A 22,165-nucleotide genomic window follows, 5' to 3' on the forward strand; every position below is an offset into this window, starting at 1 on the left:
ACCAAAGTGGCTTTGTCATCATGCTTGGCCATCATTAAAGCTTGGAATGGACATCAGCTAGAATCCCTCACTTTATGCAATATTTCTTCAATTATTCTTCTTTTGACCATGTCCTTCACTTGCCCTTTCCTGTGAATCCAAACAATTGAAATGCTTCAACCAATGCTAAACTGAGGTCGAGTATCTGCTTTCTCAACAGCAGTAATTGACCTCGACTTTCCAACATCAAACGCTTCTGATTACCCAGAACATTTTGAACATTCCTCAAGATGTCTAACGATCACAAGGAAGGCCCTGGAGGCCATTACTCAGGAGCAAATCCCATTCCTAATATTCAGCGATTCGTCGAAAGTCTCGATGCGGATAAGAAGGCCTGAGACACCAAAATCAACGAAGATATGAAGGGAAAGGGACCAGCGATGTCCAGGATCACAAGCCACGCAAACCAGTTGGTGTGAAAGGGACAAGAAAGGCGGTTACAGACCCTACCACTGGGAAGGAGGTGGAGATTGAAGATGTCAACTAGGATTTCATGAGAGCTGTGGAGGACCCGAAAGTAAGTGTTCTTGTCTCCTGATCAGTGGATGAATGTTGACATTTTAATAACAGCTTTCGGTACCAAACGCAAATGTGGATAAAGAGACGACCGCCAAAACCGAGGCACACCAATCTGGGAAGAGTACAGAGTCAACCAAGATATCACTGCACCTCCAGACCCTATTGAGCCAGGCAGCACCTCTGATGTACCAATTCATGGAGAGAAGACGAATATTCTCTTCCACCCTACGATCAGTCAGCTATGAGCCGATGTATGAATTGTTGGAGCAGAAGGCCATAGTATTATCTGGTGGTGTTCTCATTGCAATTGTAGTTCTTGGGAAGCTGTTTGGCGGAGCACTCTATGGACTGATACACTTGGGAATGTGTGTGGCTTCCGGTATATACTTGTGGATGAAAGAACTTGTGCGGAAAGGCCGTGAGACTGAATGGCAGAGCGAGAAGGATCGTGGCAAACTGGTCAGATAACTCCATAAGCTCACGGCACAGAAACTAATTGATATGAACAGGCAACAGCCAATCTGATCCCCGAATCTGTGGAATGGATGAACACATTCCTAGGTATTACGTGGGGACTCGTTGATCCGGAAATGTTCTCTGGCGTCGCAGATACCCTCGAGGATATTATGCAGGCTTCTGTCCCCAGTGTGATTGAGAACGTTCGAGTTGCCGAGATCAATCAAGGCAGTAATCCCTTCCGCATCCTGAGTTTGCGAGCTCTTCCTGATGGGCATATTGAAGAGCTGAAAGATGACATACACAAACACAACGAGAAGGTCAAAGACCCTCAAGAGCTGGCCGCCGATGAAGAGGGGGGCGACTACTATAACATCGAGTGTTCTTTCGCGTACCATGCTGCACCCACAGGAAAAGGCACGTCCGACAGAGCGAAGAATATTCATATGCAACTGGTTTTCTATCTTGGTATCAAGGGCCTGTTTGGAATACCTCTTCCAATCTTTGTAGAACTTCAAGGTTTGGTGGGAACAGTTCGACTGCGCTTGCAAATGTCACCAGAAACACCGTTCTTGAAGGCCCTCACGTTCACGCTCATGGGCTTACCAAAAGTTCAAGCAGCATGCGTTCCAATGCTGGAAACGGGAGTCAATATCTTGAATCTTCCACTGATCTCCAATTTCGTCAACTACGCCATTGCTGCTGCAGCCAACGAGTATGTCGCCCCCAAGTCGATGACACTCGATATGGGTAAATTGCTTGTTGGTGATGATATTCAAAAGGATGTGGAGGCTTTGGGTGTGCTTTGGATTAGAATCCACAGAGCGACTGGACTCAGCAAGCAAGATCGTCGTGGAAGTCAAGGTGGAGGCAGTGACCCCTATATCACTATCAGTTTCTCCAAATACGGCAAGCCAATGTGTTGTACTCGAGTGATCCAAGATGACCTCAATCCAGTGTGAGAGGAGACTTGTGCTTTGCTTGTCACTCCAGATTTGATCAAAGCTGACGAACAACTCTCCCATGGAGCTCTGGGATTCGGATCGATCGACCTCCGACGATGTGGTTGGGAAGGTCGAATTATCCATGCAGAAAATGATCCAGCATCCCGGCAACATGTATCCACAAGTTTCTAAGCTTCGCAGTATGGACGAAGGTAGTGAGATCCCTGGTGAACTTCATTGGGAAGTTGGATACTTTGGAAAGCCGCAATTCCGGCCTGAGTGGCCGAGTACCAGACGTGGAGACGGAAACTTGATTGCATATTTGTAAGATCCTCCGTGATCAAGGGCTTTTCAAATTGCTGCTCGGATCTGACCACCGATTTGTTGGAAGTTCAGTGTACATATATCTGGATTGAAGTAAATGATTGAAAGAGCCTCACGAGGAACGCGCTGCTGATGTGTTGGCTCGCCCGAGTGACCAATGAGAAGGCGTGCTTTCTCAGAACCTTGTCTCTGGCTCTGACCTCGAACTTCTACACTCTTTCGCTCCTTCCCTTCTTCCATTCTTACAAACATCCCCTTTGGATTCAGAGAACGTGCAAAGTCATCAGATGGTAGACGGAGAATGTCTCTACTCATACATTATCCCGTCAACCCTATGACAGTATCATAGCAAACAATAAGGGTTGGGTAGCCCTGTAGGCACCTGCATGCGGAACAAATGTCCCTTGAGCAAACCGTTCACAACTGTTCTTTCTATATCCAGTTTGTCTGATATATTACGATTCACTTGCGATTTCAAGAGCTACCTCGCGCGGTCCCTAGAATGAAGAGTCATCTCCCAAAGTCTGGGACCCAACTTTCCTGACATGACACAATACAACGTCTCAACGGCGATGGCTCTGTCGACATCACAGACAACAAGAATCACTGCCATGGATATCCCTGCAATACCAGCGAACCAAAAAGAAATCGTCATGCAGGACGTTGCCGCTTCGGATGCCGCTTTGAGCGAAGCATGGAGGCAGTTCACCACAACCGACGCCACAGCTTCGGACCCTGTGGCCAACGAAGCATGGAAGCGGTTCTACAAGACTATCCCCTTTCTTGGTGTGCCCCCCGAAATACACCTCAAAATCTTTACCTTCCTCAATCCTATCGATGCAGTGTGTCTCAGTCTCGTGAAGTACGTTTCTTCATTACCCATGACTCACCAATTACTGACTTGCCCAGCAACTACATGTACACCATCTCTCCGCGTATTGCGCCTCAGTCACATCCACTTTCAATTGGGGACCCGAGCTCCGCCTTCCCAGTTGAGCAGATCGAAGGCTGCAAGCACTGCGTCCCAGTCCGGTTTTACCCTCATCACTGCGAGCTTCATTATCATTTACGGGGTTTCATACCCAAGAAGTTTAATTTCTGTGGCGGCCAGTGCGGAAAGTACACACTGTGTGAGCAGAAAGGTTTCAGCGACAGCCATGAGTATTGTGGAACTTGTGGGGTTAGTTATTGGAGACGCTATGAAAGGGGAAGACGCATGTTGGATATGTTGAGACCTGGCGAGAAGCAGGAGAGGTTGTGCAAGTGGTACAATGACCCGAAAGCTTGAGGAGATGAGTAGTGAAGAAATTTGGAGCTGGGAAGGCACCGTGGACCTGAAGTGTGTGCTTTGACATTTCACGGTGTCGATTTCAGCAAGGGTTTCATTTGATTTGGCCGCCTTCACGTGGGGTACTGGCGGTGTATTTGACGGCTATCACGAACGTTTGGGTGTCTAGACGGAGTTGTGGACGCTGTGCCATTTTTCCTTTGAACACGCGACGGAGTACGGGGACGGAAATCCCACAGAAGGGTTTTCCAGTCGCATTGGATTCACGTTGATTTGAGCGAAGGTTTATTATTCGCAATGGAGTTGTGCCGGGATTTGGGACTGCGGGTTGAGTTGGCTGTTAATGGTTGTACTGTTGGTGTAGTAGCCAAATGAGAAAGCATGGTCTTTAAAAGCTTACGCGTGAGCTTTAGCATGGGTTGCAGCACGTTGTCCAGGAGCACCACAAATACGATATCGTCAAGATGATCACCTATGCCTATATAAACGTTGAAAAGTACTCTATCGGTAATGATATGATGAAGGGGGCAGCAGCTCGTTGTAGAACAAGATTCTTCTTCCTTCAAGCTCAGAGTAAGTATATCACCACCACGGTCAGGTTATCAAATTTAACCACTTGGGTACAGACCCAGACAATCTCAGACCTCAACTCCCCTCAACTTCCAACCTCCAATCCGCAGCACCTGTAGGGCAGGTACTCCATCGTACTATGGGTTTCTTGGCATATTGGTCGCCCAGCGACATCGGGAGGTGGACCGGGTACTTGGATAGTCAGGACAGACTTTCGAAAGGACAGAGTATTGGCAACAGCGACAAGGTGTTCTTGTCAAGCTAGGAATGCGCGGTAGCAATCAAAACGAAGATGCAACCAGTATATCATCTTTCTATGTTCCCACTCCAAGCACTCTTCCAAGAGAAATATCTCTGCCAAGTAAACGACTTGGCTCTTGAACCACCAAAGTTAACCGAAGTGCGTAGGGGCAGCCAAGCAAACCTCACCGACCCAGACTTCATTCCTGAACCAGTAAAGCCAAGCGAAGAACGATCCCTCTAAGAGGTGAGTGATGAGGAGTTGAGGTTACTTCACTACTAACTTTTGGCTAGCAACCGCAGTTGTGGAGTTCAGATTTTCCATGTCTTCCATGCCCAGTTCTACGAACTATTAATCGTCTACCAGGAGGCAAGGTCAATGCTAAACTGCTCACAGGTTGCAAAAGCTCTCATTGTCAATTTCTAGCTTGCTGTCACTCTTGAGTTAATTGTCATTTTAAATTATATGATTGAGTATCGCAGAACTAACAAAGAACTATCAACTTCTCGAGTTGGGAGTAAGATAAACGTTTACTTCATTAACTGGGGTGATAGTCGGATCATCAACTAATTCTAGAGGCTCGAATGCATTATTGTCAAACCTCAGGAGGTTGCAATGTTAGGAATGGTTGCGCTGCCCTATAGATAGCCTCGAAATTCTTCTCGCTGTGCCTCTTGGGGCAGGTGTGCGGAATTTAAGGCTTGCTGTAGCAGTTGAAGTCATGTCTTCAGTGATTTTTGCGAAATGATATTGCATCTGAACAGGTCGCATGTTATTTATAAGCCAAGGGAATAGAAATTGACAATGTCATCATGGTGAATTGCAATGATGCTTCCCAAACTGGAAGAGGTCAGAAAACTATTTGCAACACGAGCAAGGACTTAATAGAGAGCTCAGGTAAGTGAGTGTTGTTAGATAGATACACCTGAAAGAGGTAGGGGTCATGATCGAATGTGGTGTATGCAAGTTGTTCCTAACTCCTTGGCCCGAATTCGGTTCCCGTTCTATGTTCTAGCCATTTCCCACTCCTCTAATTCCATCGAGCACCAAGTCCATTCTAAATATCCCCCCCCGCACGCGCAAGGCAATAAAACAAATCGGGTGTACAAACAGAGAATCGTTGCTCCTGACCTGACCTCCATATTCTACAAAGTTGTACCGGAACATTATTTTGTCGGTGCAACACGCTCACGACTCAAATCCCCCATCATGCTAAGTGGAACGCTAGAGTGCTGCGACTCCTGATCAGAGCTCATAGACTTGTCCCTCGCATTCTTTTTAACTCTGAAGGAGAAGTTGGCTGAGGCGAACGCTCCCTGGAAACAAACCGCTGGGTGTAGGAGAGTCAAGCAACTCGTAGCAATTACAATCATCAGACCCTCGAAGATCATGAAGACGGCTTCGTCAGATGTAAAAAGGGTAGATTTAAATCCACCTGAGAGTTCGACAATACGATATGAGGATCGAGTGAAGATTGTCAATGTAGCAATCATGAGTCCAAATAAGAATACCTTGAAAAGGCGCGAACTGGTGATTTCGAGATATCTCATGTTCCAGTGTCTCTTCGATTTTCGAACGCGGAGGAAGAAGTCGGTGCAGGCAATGGCAAAGAGAACGAGAGATACGTCCTGAAAGATCAAGCCTGCCAACATGATATTCTTGCCGAGGTTACTAGATCTCTGAGTATGGGCAGTTGATGCAATTGCACCACCTAGAGCTTGTAGAACGAGGCAGATGAAGTCGCAGGTACAGAAGACGATTGTGTATGTGCGAGGCTTGAAGCGGGAGAGGTTCTCGTCGTATACGACAACAATTCGGGCGAGGCACAGGTAGATCTACATCAGAAACTGGTTAGCCAGGCTCAAGAACAAGCGGGCACTAAACTTACAGATGCGGAAAGAAGTGCAGGTGCGATGGTGAGAGTGACAAGATACATCAGGAAGTTATTGTTGTCGAAAGGAGAGTTGTGAAGCATGATTCGAGCAACGTAACCAATAACTTCAAGCAACAAACCAAGGACCATTGCAACCATGTAGCCCCAAGTCTTGTGTTTGATGCCAAGAAAGAGTTGTGCGACAATGTATATTCCGAAAATCGCTGCGTAGATGGCGTTTCCGGGGAGTGTTGGTAAATACAGGAAGCTTGCCATAGACAAATCACATGTTTCCAAAGTGCACAGCTCTGGATTCATAAGGAGAGTTATGTTGCCATAGCCTGTTCCGTGTCCATTCGAGTGGGTTAAGTTTGAGTTCGACATCGTGAGGTCATTGGCTATGGGACTTGAAGCTAATGTAAAAATACGATTTGAGGGATGGCAACTGAAAATTGAGGAAAGAAACTCTGAATTTTTTGGAGGGACGAAAATGCCTGGTACTGAAATGATACATGATACACTGGGAATTCTAATCAATTTATACACTGATGTCCGAGGCAGTGCTCAATATTGACTATTTTCAGGTTGCGTGGTGATGTCGGAGTGCGAATGCGCCAATTGAATTTCGTTTGGAAGCTGACATCATCCACCGTGGATGAGGAATTTGCGATTGGTTGAGTACAGTAACTTGAATGTGGTGCCGCGTCTGACATGGCATGAAAGCGAGGCAGCCACTCGCGCTCATAGCCTTCTTGCAATGGCTTTTGACGATGAAGATGAATCAAGATATCGACCTGGCTTGCATTGAGTAGTTCTAGGCTTGTTTACTGCAGTGGACGAGAAGAGCACGAGAAGAGTGCAGGATCTATTTTCAATGCAGATACGGTTCGTCTAAAAGAAACACGGAGTCAAATCTCAAGCGCCTTGGCTTAAAATGATACGACATTGAGCCTGATTGTCTCAGTTGAACCTCAAGCTAGAGATTCAGGCAGCAGACTTATGCATCGAAGGGTTTCATTTTGTCACTTGACAAGGCTGAACCGCTGAACCGAGAAAGCCTGGGGCAATTTGTGATGAAACGTATTTCAGCCTTTGCTCTGCCTCTCTTCGTGAGACATTGGCACACGCCTTGGGAAAACATCCAGGCTAGTGTAATATGACACTTGTGAAGTAATCAGATGGAGGGAAACGTATGTAAGAGTTGTTCCAGAAGTCGTGAAATAAGGCAAAAGAGAATGATGAACAAAAGTAGGTGTTGATCGTGTGCCTCGGAATCTGACGGCGTGAAGGCCCGTGCGCCGGGTCTTTCCCAAAAATACCGAAATCACTTTTGGAAAGTCAGCCTTTCCACAACATCTCCAGCCGCAACATCTGGCACATCGAATTAGAGAATTTGGAGGCTATTTCTTGTTCACAAACCACTCCCTGAGTGCTCCGCCTCTAAAAGATATCCAAAATGGCAGACGCTGCGCCGGACACACCTGTCGTGTCCTCTTCCCCAAGCTTGCCAACCAGCTCACCACCTTCGAGCGCTGCAGAACAAGCACGCATCCGCAAAGAGCGACGAGAAGCCAAGATCAGAGCAGGAGGCTCCGCAAGATTGAACAAGATTACCGGATTAGGAGGAGGCGTCCCAAAAGGTAGTCAACTTGTCCACACAATTCTTTCTTAATTTTGGTTGACAACAGATACAGAGCCTCCGCAACAACCTACATCCCACGCAGACCCAGATGAAGTCGACATCTCCCAGCACTACTACGAGCCACAAACCGCACGTCGCCCCCAAAACGCATCCTCCCAGCCTGCCATCTCCGACGACCAACTGCGCCAAATGATGCTCGGCTTCGATCCCTCAGCAACCCCTCCGCTCGGCGGTCCCCAAAACCCAAATGCAAACCCCTTCGCTGGTTTCCCAGGCATGGGAGGAATGGGTATGCCGCCTGGTATGGAAGGAATGGGAGGACCGCCTGGCGCAGAAGACCCAATGATGAAGATGCTTCAACAAATGATGAGTGGTGCCGTACCGGAAGCAGGACCAGGTGGGATGCCTGCGTTTCCCGGTATGCCAGGTCAACTTACTACCACCGCTGATCCCTCAGCGTACCTCTGGCGTATTGCCCATGCATTGTTCGCCCTCAGTCTGGGTCTCTACATCACCTTCACGACACCCTTCACCGGCACACGCCTGGAACGAGAGACTTCGGCACTAGGTTATACCCCAGGCTCGGATGTACTTACACCCTCCTCAGTCCACTTCTTCTACCTCTTCGCCACCGCTGAAGTTATCCTGCAAAGCTCTCGATTCTATCTTGAGAAAGGGAAGGGGGAGCAGAGTGGGTGGGTGGGTATGGTGATGGGGTTCTTGCCTGAGCGGTGGAAGGGATATTTGGCTTGGGTGATGCGATATTCCAGGATTTGGACCACCGTTAGTGGGGATGCCATGGTCTTGATATTTGTGTTGGGAGTGTGTGCTTGGTTGAGAGGAGGTGTTTAGCTTGCTGCGATATTCACAAAAGAAGAATTTAAATATGACATTGAGATTGTCATTGCACAAACGATACTTGGAACATTGACGCGATGCGCAACAAAAGTTTTACATGAGGTGGAAATTTGCCATCAAGTGATGGGAAGAAAACCTCAATGTTCAAAAGCTCCAACATTCGTAATCACTAATCACCACCAAAAGATCAGATGAAGTCTTATCATCAATGTTAGTTGGCAATTTTGAATATGGCAGCTATTGAATTCGGTATGCAACAAGTTTGGTCTTAGTATTGCCGTTCAGTGGCCGACGAAACCTCCCTGCTCAGAGCATTTCCGAAACATACAGACATGTTGGATTCCGCAATCTTGCTGATGGTATGCCTACATTACATCTCAGCATCCTTCTTCTATGGCCTGGAACACAAACCTAGATTCGAGTGGCTGCAAGTACTTCGTAAAGCTGCACAACACTACTCTGCAAACCCATTCGATACATTAAGTATACAACTCTTTCACTGCTTATAATCCGGCCCAACAAAAGTATCCGCCACCTCGTACATGACAGGCGTCATCGAAGCATACTGCATTGCCTGCATCGCATACGGCCGCAGCTCCTCAATATCTCTCAATGATTCCCCTGCCTCTTTGGTACTCCACTGGCTGTACACCACGACTTTTGTCCCATCATGGCTGCGGTGAAGAGCCGAGGCGACGAAGCCAGGGACATTCTTTCCAGGTCCTGACATGAGTGACGACATTACATCGATGAGCTTCTGTTGGTTTGCTGGGTCGTGGAGTGTAAAGACGTTGATGAAGGTGTACTTGTCGGTTTTAGAGATGGTTACTGAAGACATTCTGTTGTTGAATTGAGGCAAGGATAGAGATGCAATGAAATAAGCTTTAAGCAGAGTTTATTACTTGAAAGAGAAAATGAAGATCAGAGAGTTTACATCCTCGCATGACAGGAGTCAGCACTACCGGTAAGTGGAGAAGTGCGGGACTTACAACCATAAATCCCAAAGCAGACAAGCTTCAGTACGGAAGGTTTCGACATGGGACGCGGCCTTTCCCGCCAGCTCTTCATTGGCCAGTGACAGGCTCGCCACGGCCTTGGCGTCCAAAGTCTCAGCCCCAGCAACTAAATCGGGGTTGTTGCCGCCCACTTACAGGATCCCCTCATGCGACATCGCTGCAAGCCGGGGTGCGTAAAGTTTGGGGGCTGAAGATGGAGCTTCGCTCTCGATCAAGGTCCCGTCGCACAACCTCTCCTTCCATCCCCTTCCCTTCGTTCTTGTTCAATCGTCTTTATCTTCTGTATATAGCTTGCGATCCAGTTAGTCCGACCATGCGCGAACGGAAACCATGCCGCCTTTCCTTCGCGAGCACACGAATGACCAGCCAAAGAGCTATGCACAGGTGATCCGCTCTTTACAGAAAGGGCAGCGCGCGCAAACCTTCGACCCAGGAACCAGAGCCAAGACAACGACGGAAGGGAATGCGATCCGCGCGCGCTTTCAGGGGATAGTGAAGAGTGTGCCGGTGGTCAAGAAGAATACTTACAAGCATGAGCCGATCGATTATGATAACGAGATTCGGATTTTGAAGATTCTGCATGGCAAGGGGGATGATAGGATCGAGTGTATGTTGTTTCCGAGTCGATTTCGGCCGGAGAAGGAGTTGGTTAATGGTAACGGGAATGTCAATGGGAAGGCGACAGAGGAGGGGAGGACGGACAGATATTGGGCTCTGAGTTATTGGTGGGGTGATGTTAATGAAGTTGCTGGGAACAAGATTACCATATACCATGAGTAGGTTCTGATACTTTGGAGAGATGGGGTGAAAGCTAATATGACTAAGTACGGGAGGACGAGGCCAACGTCAAACCATGACTGAGTTAAACCGGTCAGGAACCTTTTATGTACGAAACAACCTCAAAGCCGCGCTCCTCCGCTTCCGCGATCCCCACGACGATGTTAATGTTTGGGTCGACGCCCTGTGTATTGATCAGGAAAATAATGTAGAAAAGAAAGCGCAGGTCTCGCGCATGCACGAAGTTTATACCCAGGCGGAGAACGTGTGCGTCTGGCTCGGAGAAGGAAAAGAGTCGACTCCGGAGACCTTCTCATTCTTAAGAGAGATCCTAGACTTGCGTAATTTTGATGAACTGATAGCGGACCCGGAGACGACATCCAGGAAGTGGGCGCTGATAGTGGACTTAATGAGTAATAGGTGGTTCAGTAGGAGATGGGTCATTCAAGAGCTGGCTTTGGCTAGGAAGGCTTGTGTCCTCTGGGGAGATGAGGAGTTGGAGTGGAGTAATTTTGCAGATGCGATTGCGTTGTTCATGACCAAGTATGAGGAGATCAAGAGGACGAGTCTCGATCCCAAAGGATATCATGATGCGGTTGATGCAAGAGCTTTGGGCGCGAACACGATTGTTCATGCCACCACGAATTTGTTCCGGAAAACTCAAGAAGGAAGGGTTCAACAACGTTTATTGCCGCTAGAGATTTTGGTTTCGAGTCTGCTGCTGGCGTTTGAAGCATCCGAACCGAGAGACACGATCTTTGCGGTCCTCACTTTGGCCAAAGATTCAAGATTCGCAGAGGAAAACACAGATGCTATTATAGAAGACCCTCGCATATCTCCAGATTACGACAAAAGTCTTTTGGACGTCTATGCAGACTTCATGAACTACTGTGTTGAGAAATCGCAGTCGTTGGATATCCTCTGCAGATACTGGGCTCCGTTACCAAAACCCCTGACTAGGGAACAAGCATTGAAGCTAGGTAATTCAGGACGAGACAAGGAAGAGAAAATGCCAACTTGGATTCCATTCATCTCTCGCTCTGCATTTGGAGAGCCGCACGGCGTATTGGGAGGCAGAGTCAATGGAGACAGCTTCGTTGGTGGTCCGGAAAGAAAGGGTCAACAGACTTACAATGCGTCGAATAATCTTCGAGCCTGGGCGAAATTCGGTACCTATGAGCTGGACCCCTCGAGGGATCCGGCACGACGATCGACGTTTCCTGCAAATTTCATGAGACAAGGGAGCTTTTCGTCGAATAAACGCCCCGAGTTAGGCAAGACCCATGTGAATGAAAACCAGCCACACCATTCGAGGAGTGATGGTGCAATGAAGGATCTAGTTGCGGCAAGACAGCCCTCGTTATCCCCGGAGAAGTACGACGGCACGCTGAGTGTGAGGGGCTTTTGTTTGGATCATGTACACGAAGTCTCTGGAAGGGTGATGGGGAAGGGAGTCATACCCGTTGAAGCCTTAACGATGGGAGGGTGGCAACATAGAGGGCCGGAGGATTTGAATGTTCCAGACCAGCTCTGGCGAACTCTTGTCGCTGATAGAGGACCAAATGGAACCAGCGCTCCTGGATGGTATCGAAGAACTTGTTTAGAGTGTTTGCAACACACAGATCGTGTCGGAGATCTCGATATCGAAGGCCTGAAAAAGAGCGTTCTGCCTAGGACGCCAAGCACGATGATCACCTTCCTGGAACGAGCACAACAGATTGTGTGGGGCCGGAGGTTCTTCAAGACAAGAGGCAACAAAAATAAAAATAAGGAGCCGTTGTTCTGTTTAGGATCCCCGGATGTAAGAGAAGGAGATCTAATTTGTATCATTTTTGGCTGTAGTGTTCCTGTGGTATTGAGAAAAGTTTCAACCGGTGGAGGAAACTCCCATTTTGAGTTTATTGGCGAGTGCTATGTTCATGGGATGATGGATGGGGAGGCTTTGGAGGGCCGGCAGCCGATGTATCCGTATGGTGGGAAGAAATCTTGGGTGATGACTTTTAAGTTAAAATAGTTTAGGTGAGATACCAATAATAGTTGTGCACTCCATAGTTTTAACCAAGCGAAGTCAACATTTGAAGTGTCGGAACAACCTTTCATCTATCTCTTAGAACACTTAATCTTTAGCCATGTTCATGGCCTAATAATCTGCCTTGGCTTATTGTCGGAACATATTTAGAACTCACTTTTCGACCTGACTCATCCTGAGGCCACTGCGCCTTGGAGTCCTGCGGCTGTTTGTGTCGGGGTGGCTAAGCCCGTGACTTCTCGTCCACGTGTTCAAAGTACTAGAAAATAGCAGCAATCGCTAAAATTGCTTTTCGATAACCTGACCCAGGAGTTTTTAATGTCAAGGTAGCTTGCTCGGTGATTCGAGATATTGGGTGTTCATTCTGGGTGTTTTTTAAACGTGGAAACGCTCGTGCTGGTTTGGGGAACTCCGCCACCTTGTCCATGATCTGCTGACACTTATCGTCGGGAATCGAGGGAATCTGCTTGTGCATAGTGATTGAATCAAGAGTAAATTATTGGCGACATTCTCCTTTTTGTTCTGTGCCAGCAAAGCAATTGGTTCCAAAAGTGGCTGGAAGGATACCTGGCTCTGTTGCTTCATCAAATACACAACACCCGCAACTTCAACCCACAAGAAATTTCATTCTAAAGAAGTTCAAATTTGATTTCACGGATGCAGACTATCGAAAGCCGATGTGGCGAGTACTTGTGATTGCATGCCAATAATAATCTTCGACCAACAACACAAGGATGGTGGCAATAAAGTCTTGTAACAAGTCCCGGTGCCTACGTCACAGGAAACGAAATGTTTGGGGTAGCCTTGAAGCTTCAGAAGTTCCATTACAATGTCAAGACTTTCCCTCGTACGTGGACATCTTCAATATCTCCAAACTCCTTGCGTTCTGACCAGTGAACAAAAAATAGAAAGGAAAAACCAAAAGATTACATTAAAAGTGCACAAGGTTAGAGAATAATCGGATTTGTGTTCAATTTTAAAGTTCCACAGCACACCATATTGGAAAAGGAGGCTATCCTCGAGGCTGATCCGAGGCATAGCAGAAGGCTGTCTTCAAGATCGTTAGTTTGCATGCTTCACTAGAAACCTGCAGCTCATGCTGTCCTCCAGCCTTTTCGGGGGCACCAGCGCAATGCCGTTGACCTGCAGGCCTTGAGGGATTAGGTGTGAGGAAGTCGGCGAGGCACTCCCAATCAATTTGTCTGTGGTCGTGGCTGTGCCCGAGTCGAGCAGTTGGCAGCCGGAGTCGAACCGCCAGGAGCTGACACGGCAGACACGCATCACAGCCCTGCCGAGCAATGCTGCTGGGAACTTGGGGGCCATTGGCCCCCTTTCTGCAGCAATGGCCAAGCTGACACAGTTCATCAGAAACGACCCCAAATCTGCCCTGAACCGCTCCGCCACACGATCTTCTGGGGCCGCAGACCGCCAGGCTGGGATTTCGAGCCTGAAGGAGCTCCAATCTGGGCTTGGTCTTCAAACACCTGAACCATCAATATTCCGCGGAAATGCTGGACAATATCGGATTAAGGCAAGCTCGAACTCCATATTGCTTTGCTGTGCTGAGGAGAGCTGGCGGCATACGACGGGATTGTGCAATTTTGCCTCCTGAGTGGCATTGCTGCTCCACGCAAGAGAAACACACGAGGACAACCTATCGCAAAGTCCGGCAGGCTGCTGATTCGGCGGCCTCTGATTTGTCTGAAACCGAAGGTCACCGAGGTTGGTGCGCCATCAGTGTGGCTGCATGAGCTGCAGGGATGTGAGCGCCCGCGCTTGACATGCCAAATTTTGCTGCGCCCCGCTCCAGCCCTTCGCAATGTTCCCATTATTCGGGATAACAAGAGGCTTCCGGTCACGGCGACAACTCTCTAGACTCATCGTGTGTTCTTTGTCTGTGTGAATCATTGTCTCTACGATTGCAAGACATGAGCCGAGGCATCCTTTGACAATCCCGGGGAGTGTGTTGTTTGCTCAATTGTCTATATATCGCCAGTGACGGCACCATCTCAGCTAGATCAACACCTGATCTCAAAAGCGCATCTTTCGGACCCCATCATGGAGTCGATAGCAGTTACAAATTCGGATCCAGACATTTTCGATCCAAAGGAGAAGCAGAAGGCGATCTATTTATATTACGATTCTCAATACAGCGATGAGGCACAGGACATCTATTCAGAGGAATGGCAGGAGCGTATACTGTACTGGCACCAGAAGGCGATCGACAGTGCAGCGACGACGCTGAGGTCGGAAGAGAACCTCGAGAAGTTGGATTTCGGAGGGTTCTTCTTGGCCCATCCTATCCCGGCATTTTCTCTCTGGCAGCTTCTCCAGGCGTGTTACGAACTCGATGTGGCTGTTTGTGGGAACAGCAAGGGGGATCTGGATGAGATCGAGTCCTGGCAGAAGATGAACCCATTCAAGTATCTCCGGGACCATAGCGTCCAGGACAAATGGCGGGCATCTTTGGAGCTTTTCAAGGCGCAAATAAAGGCGAAGAGCGAGGATATGGATGTCCAGGAGGAGAGTTGGGAGTTGAGGATGCATGAGATTCTCATCGGTGTAGAGAAGTTCGAAACGGCGTTCGAATCTCTGCAGGAGAACTTCAAGGCCAATCTTGCCAGGCAGAGGTTTGCAGACTGGATGATAGCAAGGATCGACGAGGATATCGGAAAACGATTCTCCATGATCCATCAACTGTTGGAGGTCAAGGAGAGTGAACTCGCGGGCATAAATCCTGCAGAGGAGAACGACGAGCCAGGTCCTTGTGAGTTGATCAAACGTTACCGGCTGAAATTTTGCTAATCAGTTCAGTGGACCCTGCGGCACCAGATTTTCATGTTGCATTTGAAGCTCCTAAACCCAAAAAGAGGTGGTCTTTTAAGAAGAATCAAGATAACCCACGGAGGCCGTCTGGTAAGTAAAATGCACGCCAGGAAGATTTTCGATTTTTAACCTTTCCTCAGCCTCTGAACCAAAATTGCCTCGTCCCACTAGAACGATGTCGATACCCAAATCTCTGAATTTGACGAGAGGCATCAATGCTCTAAAAGAGAAGTTTCGAAAACCGAAAAGCACGAATAAACGCAATGAGCGATGACATTTACTTTTCTGGAATCTAACTTCCTTGGATCCATCCTTCTTGTTTCAAAAACTATATAATTTGGTGAGAATTTCAGAATTTTGCTTGGAGATCTCATTTTTGTTCAATTTTGCCTTCATTCTTCATATTCCTTCTACGACTTATGGATTACGAATGAAACGGCCTTTGTATATCTAATTTGATGGTATATGGAATGGTGTTTGGCGTTCATACAGCTCTAGAGCTGTGGTTTGGATTTTATGATCTGTAGATATTCAGAAGCTTAGATAGTGGAAGATTATTTACTCCTTTAGCCGAAACCTTCTTGGTGTGCTCTTTCCTTGATGGGATTGCGAGCCTTGGCTCTGAAAATATTGAGAAAACGCTGGAATCCGCCCCGGAGCCCTTTGTTCTAGTAAGGCAGGGCAACTGCAATCCGGAAAGGCTTTATTTCGTTTCAGGTTTTGCGTTCTTGGTTTATTGATCTCGGCAGTAACGTATCTCTTTGTTCCCATCTTCCATTTCATATTCTCCGTGGGTTCGATTGTTCAAAGACGAATAGCTAATTTGTACGCATTCCACATCCTTGTTCACTCCCTAAAGATTGTTGAAAGCAAGTCATGACACCAGGAGAGCCATACAACCTCAGAAGCACAGGGAACACTTCCTTCACTAAAGGGCTGGACGTGGGGAAGTCAAAGGAGGTAGCACCAAAATGGAGAGATCCGAATGATAGGATTTGGTGTCAGTTTGTCATCCAACCTGGAAATCGGCGGTGCATGAGAATGTTCTACCCTCCGCCTTTCTGGTCTACGGCTTGTCACCAACATCGGGATAAAGTTGACAGACTCTGGAGATGAACGGCTACTCACGGGTATATTGGAGGACAAGAAGGCTTCGGGCACTGTGGCGGTCTTGAAGGATTGAAAGTTGGGCACATTTTTGTGCCATGACCAATTGTGAAGCAAAATAATACCCTGGAGACACTCGGTTTTGGGGCGTCATGAATTCTTGTGGAGGCTGAGCTTGGGAAAGATAGATGGAAAACTAAAAAGACAATGCAAAGGAACTAAGATACTTCACATAAAGCGCTTCCACGACCAGTAATTCGGTGAAGATACTTCCCTAGCGAGGGTCACGTGTCAAGCCTTACCTTCCTGTCCTCACTTCCATGCTTTCCTGACGCCCTCTCTCGCCCGACCTACGCCCGACCTAGTAGCAATAGGATCAAACATTGCTTTTCCTGGCCGCATGTAACTCTGCAAACATCCAACTTCACCGCTCCTTGCCAACACGTGACTGACCGGCTAACCCAATGATGGTTGAGCGGGTTGCTATCCGATTATCGGCAAGTGAAATATCCATGCAACACGCCGTGTGCTTTTTCTTTTCCTCCCCCACATTTGCGGAGTCATAAGCAAAAACTCGACTCTGTCACTGTCTTACCAACCCACTATCCCCAGTGAATACAAATACTGAGGATATCTCCCTCAATCCCTCAATTCCTCTTTCTTCCATCTTTTCCTTTCTACCAACACAACTCGCCTTCCAACGAACACCGACCAACATGTGCCCCTCGTGCGAACCTGAGCCTGCTGCCAATGGCAATGGCCATGCCAATGGAGCTTCAAATGGCACCAATGGATCTTCCAACGGTTCTAACAGTAAGAGCTTGCAGTTGTGGTCGGCGAGAGCAATGACTAATTCTTCATTGTGCAGGCCACCCAGGATTCACCGCCGTCCAGACCAAGTCCAACCCCCATCCTCACCGAGCGAACCCATACCAACCCGTCGGCGACTTCCTGAGCAATGTGTCGAATTTCAAGATCATTGAGAGCACTCTGCGAGAGGGTGAGCAATTCGCCAATGCCTTCTTTGACACGGAGAAGAAGATTGAGATTGCCAAGGCGCTGGATGATTTCGGAGTCGACTATGTGAGTCACAAATGGGATCACATACTCAAGAGATTTGCTGATACAATTGGCATAGATTGAATTGACTTCGCCTGCTGCGTCCGAGCAATCAAGAGCTGATTGCGAGGCAATCTGCAAGCTGGGGTTGAAGGCTAAGGTTGGTGATATTGGATCACGCCCACTCTCGTGCATTGGCTGAATTGATCAGATTCTCACACACATCCGATGTCATATGGACGATGCTCGAATTGCTGTGCAAACTGGTGTGGATGGAGTGTGAGTTTGAGCCTCGGCATCGTGATTGCTTTTGCTAATTGCCTTAGTGACGTCGTCATCGGCACCTCCTCTTACCTGATGGAGCACTCCCACGGGAAGGACATGACCTATATCACAAATACCGCGATTGAGGTCATCAACTACGTCAAATCACACAATATCGAAATCCGATTTTCGTCCGAAGATTCCTTCCGTTCAAACTTGGTCGATCTCCTCTCAATCTACTCAACCGTCGACAAGATTGGTGTTAACCGAGTCGGTATTGCGGATACTGTTGGCTGTGCATCCCCGAGACAAGTCTACGACTTGATCCGAACTCTGCGAGGTGTTGTGAGCTGTGATATTGAGACACATTTCCACAATGATACTGGTTGTGCCATTGCAAACGCTTATTGCGCTCTGGAGGCTGGCGCTACTCACATTGATACCTCAGTTTTGGGTATTGGTGAGCGAAACGGTATCACCCCTCTTGGTGGTCTCATGGCACGCATGATTGTTGCGGACAGAGACTACGTTATGGGTAAGTACAAGCTGCACAAGCTCAAGGACATTGAGGAACTCGTTGCTCAAGCTGTGGAGGTCAACATTCCCTTGTACGTATCCGGCGCCCCTTCCGCCCATCCCCCCTTTAACTTTTACTGATTAAACTTCCCACACAGCAACAATCCTGTAACTGGCTTCTGCAGCTTTACGCATAAGTCGGGAGTTCACGCCAAAGCGATTCTGAACAATCCAACGACATACGAGATCATTAATCCAGCCGATTTCGGCCTGTCAAGATATGTCCACTTTGCATGTATGTATACCGCGTTCTCTTAATGCTTAGTCGACATGCTAACATAAGATATAGCACGCATCACTGGATGGAATGCAATCAAGTCAAGAGCTAATCAGCTTGGTGTGGAAATGACAGATGAGCAATACAAGGAGTGCACTGCCAAGATTAAACTGCTTGCTGATATTAGACCCGTAAGTCTCTTTATACTTTATATAGATCTGGGATATCCCAGAAGCTAATGTACATTTACTCAGATTACTGTCGATGACACTGATTCTATTATCCGGGATTTTCAGCGGAATCTCAAGCTTGGTAGAGATCATACTACACGACCAGAATGAAATAGAGAGCTTGTTAGAGTTGTTGCTTAAGTACTAAATACTTAAATCGCAATTGTAGTTAGTCTTTATAAAAAGCAATATTTACAACACTTTGAAATTTACCTTTCTTCTTTATAATACAGTCGTATGCGAAAACTCCCTGTTTCTGCGAATTTTAGCCGCATCATGCACTTTTGGTACGCACCTCACCAAAAATTAATGATAATTGATAAAACTCACCCAATAATCGCACCATTACCTCCAGTACCATCCCCATTAGGCAATTTCGACTTTATTCGCAAGTTCCCACTATGGCACGTTCAAAGAGCAAAAAAATCGAGAAACTATTGAACGGATGCACGTATACGTGTAAGTGGGTCAAGTCTTGATTGATTTCTTGTAGAATGGGAGGTGGGCAGAGCCCACCTTATATACATGTCCGTACAGGCTAGTTGGCCTTGCACGTGGTCATGTGCATGTGACATGTCACATGACCATATTCAACACTCCCACTCAAGGACAGCACTAGACGAAACTAGTACCTCCAAATAATCCTGACTATAGAAGATACAAAAATAGAGTAATAAAAGTAGCTCAAATAGTGCCTTTCCTTGCTTCCTTAGCAGCCCGTTTTGCTACCTTCCTTTCCTCCTTCTCCAGACGCTTCTTCTCTCGTTCAGCTGCCAGCTTCTGATCTCTTTCCCTCATATGTCCTTCTATATCGAACTAATTTCGAGAGATATCAGGTGAGGGGCTCTGAGGAGCAGTAAACGAGGGTCCAGTAGTCGAGGGTCCAGCAGTAGACGACTCAAAAGCCGGAGGTATTGGTACTTCAAGGACAGAGGGACTCGGAGGGCTCGGCATATAAGGCTCAGGGGCGTCAAGAACCGATCGGAGTTAGGAGGAGTGTATCGAAACACGAAAAAAAATAGGCGCTAGAGCTTCCAAAGCAGACGACAAACCTTTAGCGAAATCAGGGAAGGCAGGAACCGGAACCATTATAATCTCCTCCTCTGTATCCGATCCATTAGATACAGGTACAGGAAAGCGATCTGCAGAGAGCAGATCGGATAGTTCTATTGAGGGTATTAGCAAGTCCAGGTTTATATTTTCTATATCCATCCCTGACTATTCGAGTTAATGGGCAATCATATCGTCATCAGAGACTAGCTCATATTCACTATCTGCCGTAGCCACCGTAATGTCTCCCACTTGATCCGGAACCGGTATTAAGACGATATTTAGGCGGCTTGTCTTCCGGCAAAGAGCAGGAGGGACTAGTCCTGTAGGAAAGGCAGAACGAGAGCGAGATTCAAAAGAGGACCGTAATCTGGAGCGAATTTGCCGTGGCCCAAGAGAGGAAAAAGCAGGAGAAGCAGAGCGAGAGGGAGGTTTCCGTCCTCTATCTATAATCTCCGGACCATAAATCCTTACGATAATCGTTATGGGGGGTATATCGTAAGCCTAGGGCCAAAAAACAGTGGGACCTCACGGCTGTATCGCACTGTCAAGGATATCGCTAAATCGAGGATCGTTATATCAAGGTTCTGCTGTATAACTGTAAGGAACCTGTACAGTGCTGTGGTCTCGAGTTTGGAATGGTTGTCTACCCGGTCGTTGAGATCATGCTGAACGGCAAAGCACACGCGACCCCCTGAGGGCAGGCTCCTGGTGGTTGGATCATTCCCGGATTGGCCCAATCTTAACACCCTTGTGATTATCTTGAGTGGGAAAGGAGCAAATGATTACTCGTCGGCTGATCCTCACTCTGTTTGGGCCGCCTCGCTTCGCTCGCGCATACAAGTAACACCTAGACACCCTAGCACCCCAAAACGTGGAACCATTTCCTGAACGGCTAGCCCTCCTTCGTCTACAAAATCTTGTCAAGTCACAAGTATAATGAATCGTGAGATCATGCAGAATTTCTAATTAATACGAGGTTGCTCCTCGATGATCTTTTCTATGAATAGAATGTGGCATCTACGTTTGAAGATTACCCATATTTCAAGAATGTGTAAGACATATCATCGTAAGAGTATCACTTTCTAGCTACTTTGCCCTTTTTCAAATTCTGCTCCCGCGTCTGAGCCTTTCTTTTAAGCCCCTTATGCGGCTTCTCTCCCATATCCTCATCTCCCTCTTCCTCTTCCTCCAAATCGACGGCCCCCATTCCTCCCTTCTTCTTCAATTTCGCGGCCGTCTGCCTCTCTCTCTGCTTGTCCGCCTTCCTTGTTTTCTTGTCCAACATCACCTTGACTATCCGTGCCGCAATCTCCTTCTGCGCCGCACCCATCCCTTCCTTTTTCACTTCCTCCCAATCCTCCTCGTTCATCTCTCCCACCAACACCCCCTCACACCACACCCCCTCACACCACACCCCCTCACACCACCAAGATTACTTTGCCCCGTAGGGCGCTTCGTAGCCGGAGCTAAAGGGCGGGGGCTGAAACCCTTCGGAGGAGGAGAGGGAGAGGAGAAGTTGGAGAGTTGGAGAGTTGGGAGAGGGCTCGACGGTGTTTCTGAGGAGCCACTACCAAAATGATCTTACTTTATGTCACGGCACTTAGTCACAACCACAGAAGTTCGAGAAAACATACTCTCAGTTGATTATGGGGGAGGACCAGCCTCGAACCTGAAAGGGGGAGGGACATCAGAGAAGTCTGAGGAGGCCGGGGCCGCTAGTACAAGTATGTACTGGGAGACGGTTCCAGCTTCTTTGGTATGGTTTATAGTCGACATTTTGATAAGATCACTTATGTATGATGGATGTTGAAGACGCCGTTCTGCAACCGCTCATGAAGGCGGAGGGAAAGAACACGCCGAGAGAGATAATTTTTAGTGAGGTACCTTGCCCCCAAACTCCAACTTCGGTCCCAGCAGCAGAAATCACATTAGCCAAGAAGGGTAGAAATGTTGTTACTGCATAGACTTGCATGCCTGCTTTGATAAAAATTTCTCTGCATTTGGGTGGTGGCATCTAAGGGGTTGGCCTTTCTTGATCAGCAAAGGATTTGGCTATTCAAAAGTCTAAAGGGGGAGATGGGGATATCTAGCTGACTGCTGATTGATTTCTGCGGTCTTAATATGCTGGGCTTTGCATTTACCTTAATCTTTCAATTGATTTGATTGGAGATGTCGTCTTGCTCTGCATTCCGGGAGAGAGCGATTTGATGGCTTGTACATTTTAATGATACATTGCTTAAAGGTTAGCAAATTCGGC

At 47.6% G+C, this 22,165-nt stretch overlaps 10 protein-coding genes across 10 annotated transcripts; 7 read left to right on the forward strand and 3 right to left on the reverse strand.

Annotated features, from left to right (window-relative positions):
* Positions 1–284: 284 nt before the first annotated feature.
* On the forward strand, positions 285–2,352 carry K444DRAFT_701238 (uncharacterized protein). Its single transcript, XM_024888029.1, has 3 exons — positions 285–556; positions 610–1,017; positions 1,068–2,352. Exons 1-3 carry the CDS (start codon positions 533–535, stop codon positions 1,974–1,976), a joined length of 1,341 nt encoding a protein of 446 aa, XP_024742793.1. The 5' UTR covers positions 285–532; the 3' UTR covers positions 1,977–2,352.
* Positions 2,353–2,512: 160 nt separating this feature from the next.
* On the forward strand, positions 2,513–4,030 carry K444DRAFT_659165 (uncharacterized protein). Its single transcript, XM_024886332.1, has 2 exons — positions 2,513–3,144; positions 3,192–4,030. The coding sequence occupies exons 1-2, from the start codon at positions 2,828–2,830 to the stop codon at positions 3,568–3,570; spliced, it is 696 nt and encodes a 231-aa protein (XP_024742794.1). The 5' UTR covers positions 2,513–2,827; the 3' UTR covers positions 3,571–4,030.
* A 1,254-nt stretch (positions 4,031–5,284) lies between these two features.
* Positions 5,285–6,677, reverse strand: K444DRAFT_659166 (RTA1-domain-containing protein). Its single transcript, XM_024886333.1, has 2 exons — positions 6,270–6,677; positions 5,285–6,216 (listed from the first exon to the last, which is right to left on the reverse strand). Exons 1-2 carry the CDS (start codon positions 6,636–6,638, stop codon positions 5,548–5,550), a joined length of 1,038 nt encoding a protein of 345 aa, XP_024742795.1. The 5' UTR covers positions 6,639–6,677; the 3' UTR covers positions 5,285–5,547.
* Positions 6,678–7,497: 820 nt separating this feature from the next.
* K444DRAFT_552275 (uncharacterized protein) lies at positions 7,498–8,819 on the forward strand. The gene is made up of 2 exons (XM_024876578.1): positions 7,498–7,894; positions 7,949–8,819. The coding sequence occupies exons 1-2, from the start codon at positions 7,711–7,713 to the stop codon at positions 8,746–8,748; spliced, it is 984 nt and encodes a 327-aa protein (XP_024742796.1). The 5' UTR covers positions 7,498–7,710; the 3' UTR covers positions 8,749–8,819.
* Positions 8,820–9,034: 215 nt separating this feature from the next.
* Positions 9,035–9,681, reverse strand: K444DRAFT_607304 (antibiotic biosynthesis monooxygenase). Its single transcript, XM_024879153.1, has 2 exons — positions 9,166–9,681; positions 9,035–9,119 (listed from the first exon to the last, which is right to left on the reverse strand). The coding sequence occupies exon 1, from the start codon at positions 9,590–9,592 to the stop codon at positions 9,251–9,253; it is 342 nt and encodes a 113-aa protein (XP_024742797.1). The 5' UTR covers positions 9,593–9,681; the 3' UTR covers positions 9,035–9,119; positions 9,166–9,250.
* Positions 9,682–9,918: 237 nt separating this feature from the next.
* On the forward strand, positions 9,919–12,634 carry K444DRAFT_552279 (uncharacterized protein). Its single transcript, XM_024876579.1, has 2 exons — positions 9,919–10,546; positions 10,596–12,634. The coding sequence occupies exons 1-2, from the start codon at positions 10,101–10,103 to the stop codon at positions 12,559–12,561; spliced, it is 2,412 nt and encodes an 803-aa protein (XP_024742798.1). The 5' UTR covers positions 9,919–10,100; the 3' UTR covers positions 12,562–12,634.
* A 2,000-nt stretch (positions 12,635–14,634) lies between these two features.
* Positions 14,635–15,599, forward strand: K444DRAFT_624440 (uncharacterized protein; the record flags this gene model as incomplete). The annotated part of the gene is made up of 3 exons (XM_024882398.1): positions 14,635–15,343; positions 15,391–15,492; positions 15,574–15,599. The coding sequence occupies 3 exons, from the start codon at positions 14,635–14,637 to the stop codon at positions 15,597–15,599; spliced, it is 837 nt and encodes a 278-aa protein (XP_024742799.1).
* Positions 15,600–17,024: 1,425 nt separating this feature from the next.
* Positions 17,025–19,054, forward strand: K444DRAFT_607308 (mitochondrial putative homocitrate synthase). The gene is made up of 8 exons (XM_024879154.1): positions 17,025–17,322; positions 17,378–17,592; positions 17,648–17,728; positions 17,780–17,847; positions 17,895–18,440; positions 18,507–18,643; positions 18,698–18,816; positions 18,880–19,054. The coding sequence occupies exons 1-8, from the start codon at positions 17,226–17,228 to the stop codon at positions 18,964–18,966; spliced, it is 1,350 nt and encodes a 449-aa protein (XP_024742800.1). The 5' UTR covers positions 17,025–17,225; the 3' UTR covers positions 18,967–19,054.
* Positions 19,055–20,873: 1,819 nt separating this feature from the next.
* Positions 20,874–21,591, forward strand: K444DRAFT_156183 (uncharacterized protein). The gene has a single exon (XM_024870636.1). The coding sequence runs from the start codon at positions 21,053–21,055 to the stop codon at positions 21,485–21,487; it is 435 nt and encodes a 144-aa protein (XP_024742801.1). The 5' UTR covers positions 20,874–21,052; the 3' UTR covers positions 21,488–21,591.
* Positions 21,592–21,637: 46 nt separating this feature from the next.
* K444DRAFT_156192 (uncharacterized protein) lies at positions 21,638–22,156 on the reverse strand. Its single transcript, XM_024870637.1, has 2 exons — positions 22,050–22,156; positions 21,638–21,935 (listed from the first exon to the last, which is right to left on the reverse strand). The coding sequence occupies exon 2, from the start codon at positions 21,920–21,922 to the stop codon at positions 21,695–21,697; it is 228 nt and encodes a 75-aa protein (XP_024742802.1). The 5' UTR covers positions 21,923–21,935; positions 22,050–22,156; the 3' UTR covers positions 21,638–21,694.
* Between the last annotated feature and the right edge of the window lie 9 nt (positions 22,157–22,165).

The sequence above is a fragment of the Hyaloscypha bicolor genome (genome assembly GCF_002865645.1).
Source record: "Hyaloscypha bicolor E unplaced genomic scaffold K444scaffold_15, whole genome shotgun sequence".
Taxonomy (NCBI): Eukaryota; Fungi; Ascomycota; class Leotiomycetes; order Helotiales; family Hyaloscyphaceae; genus Hyaloscypha; species Hyaloscypha bicolor.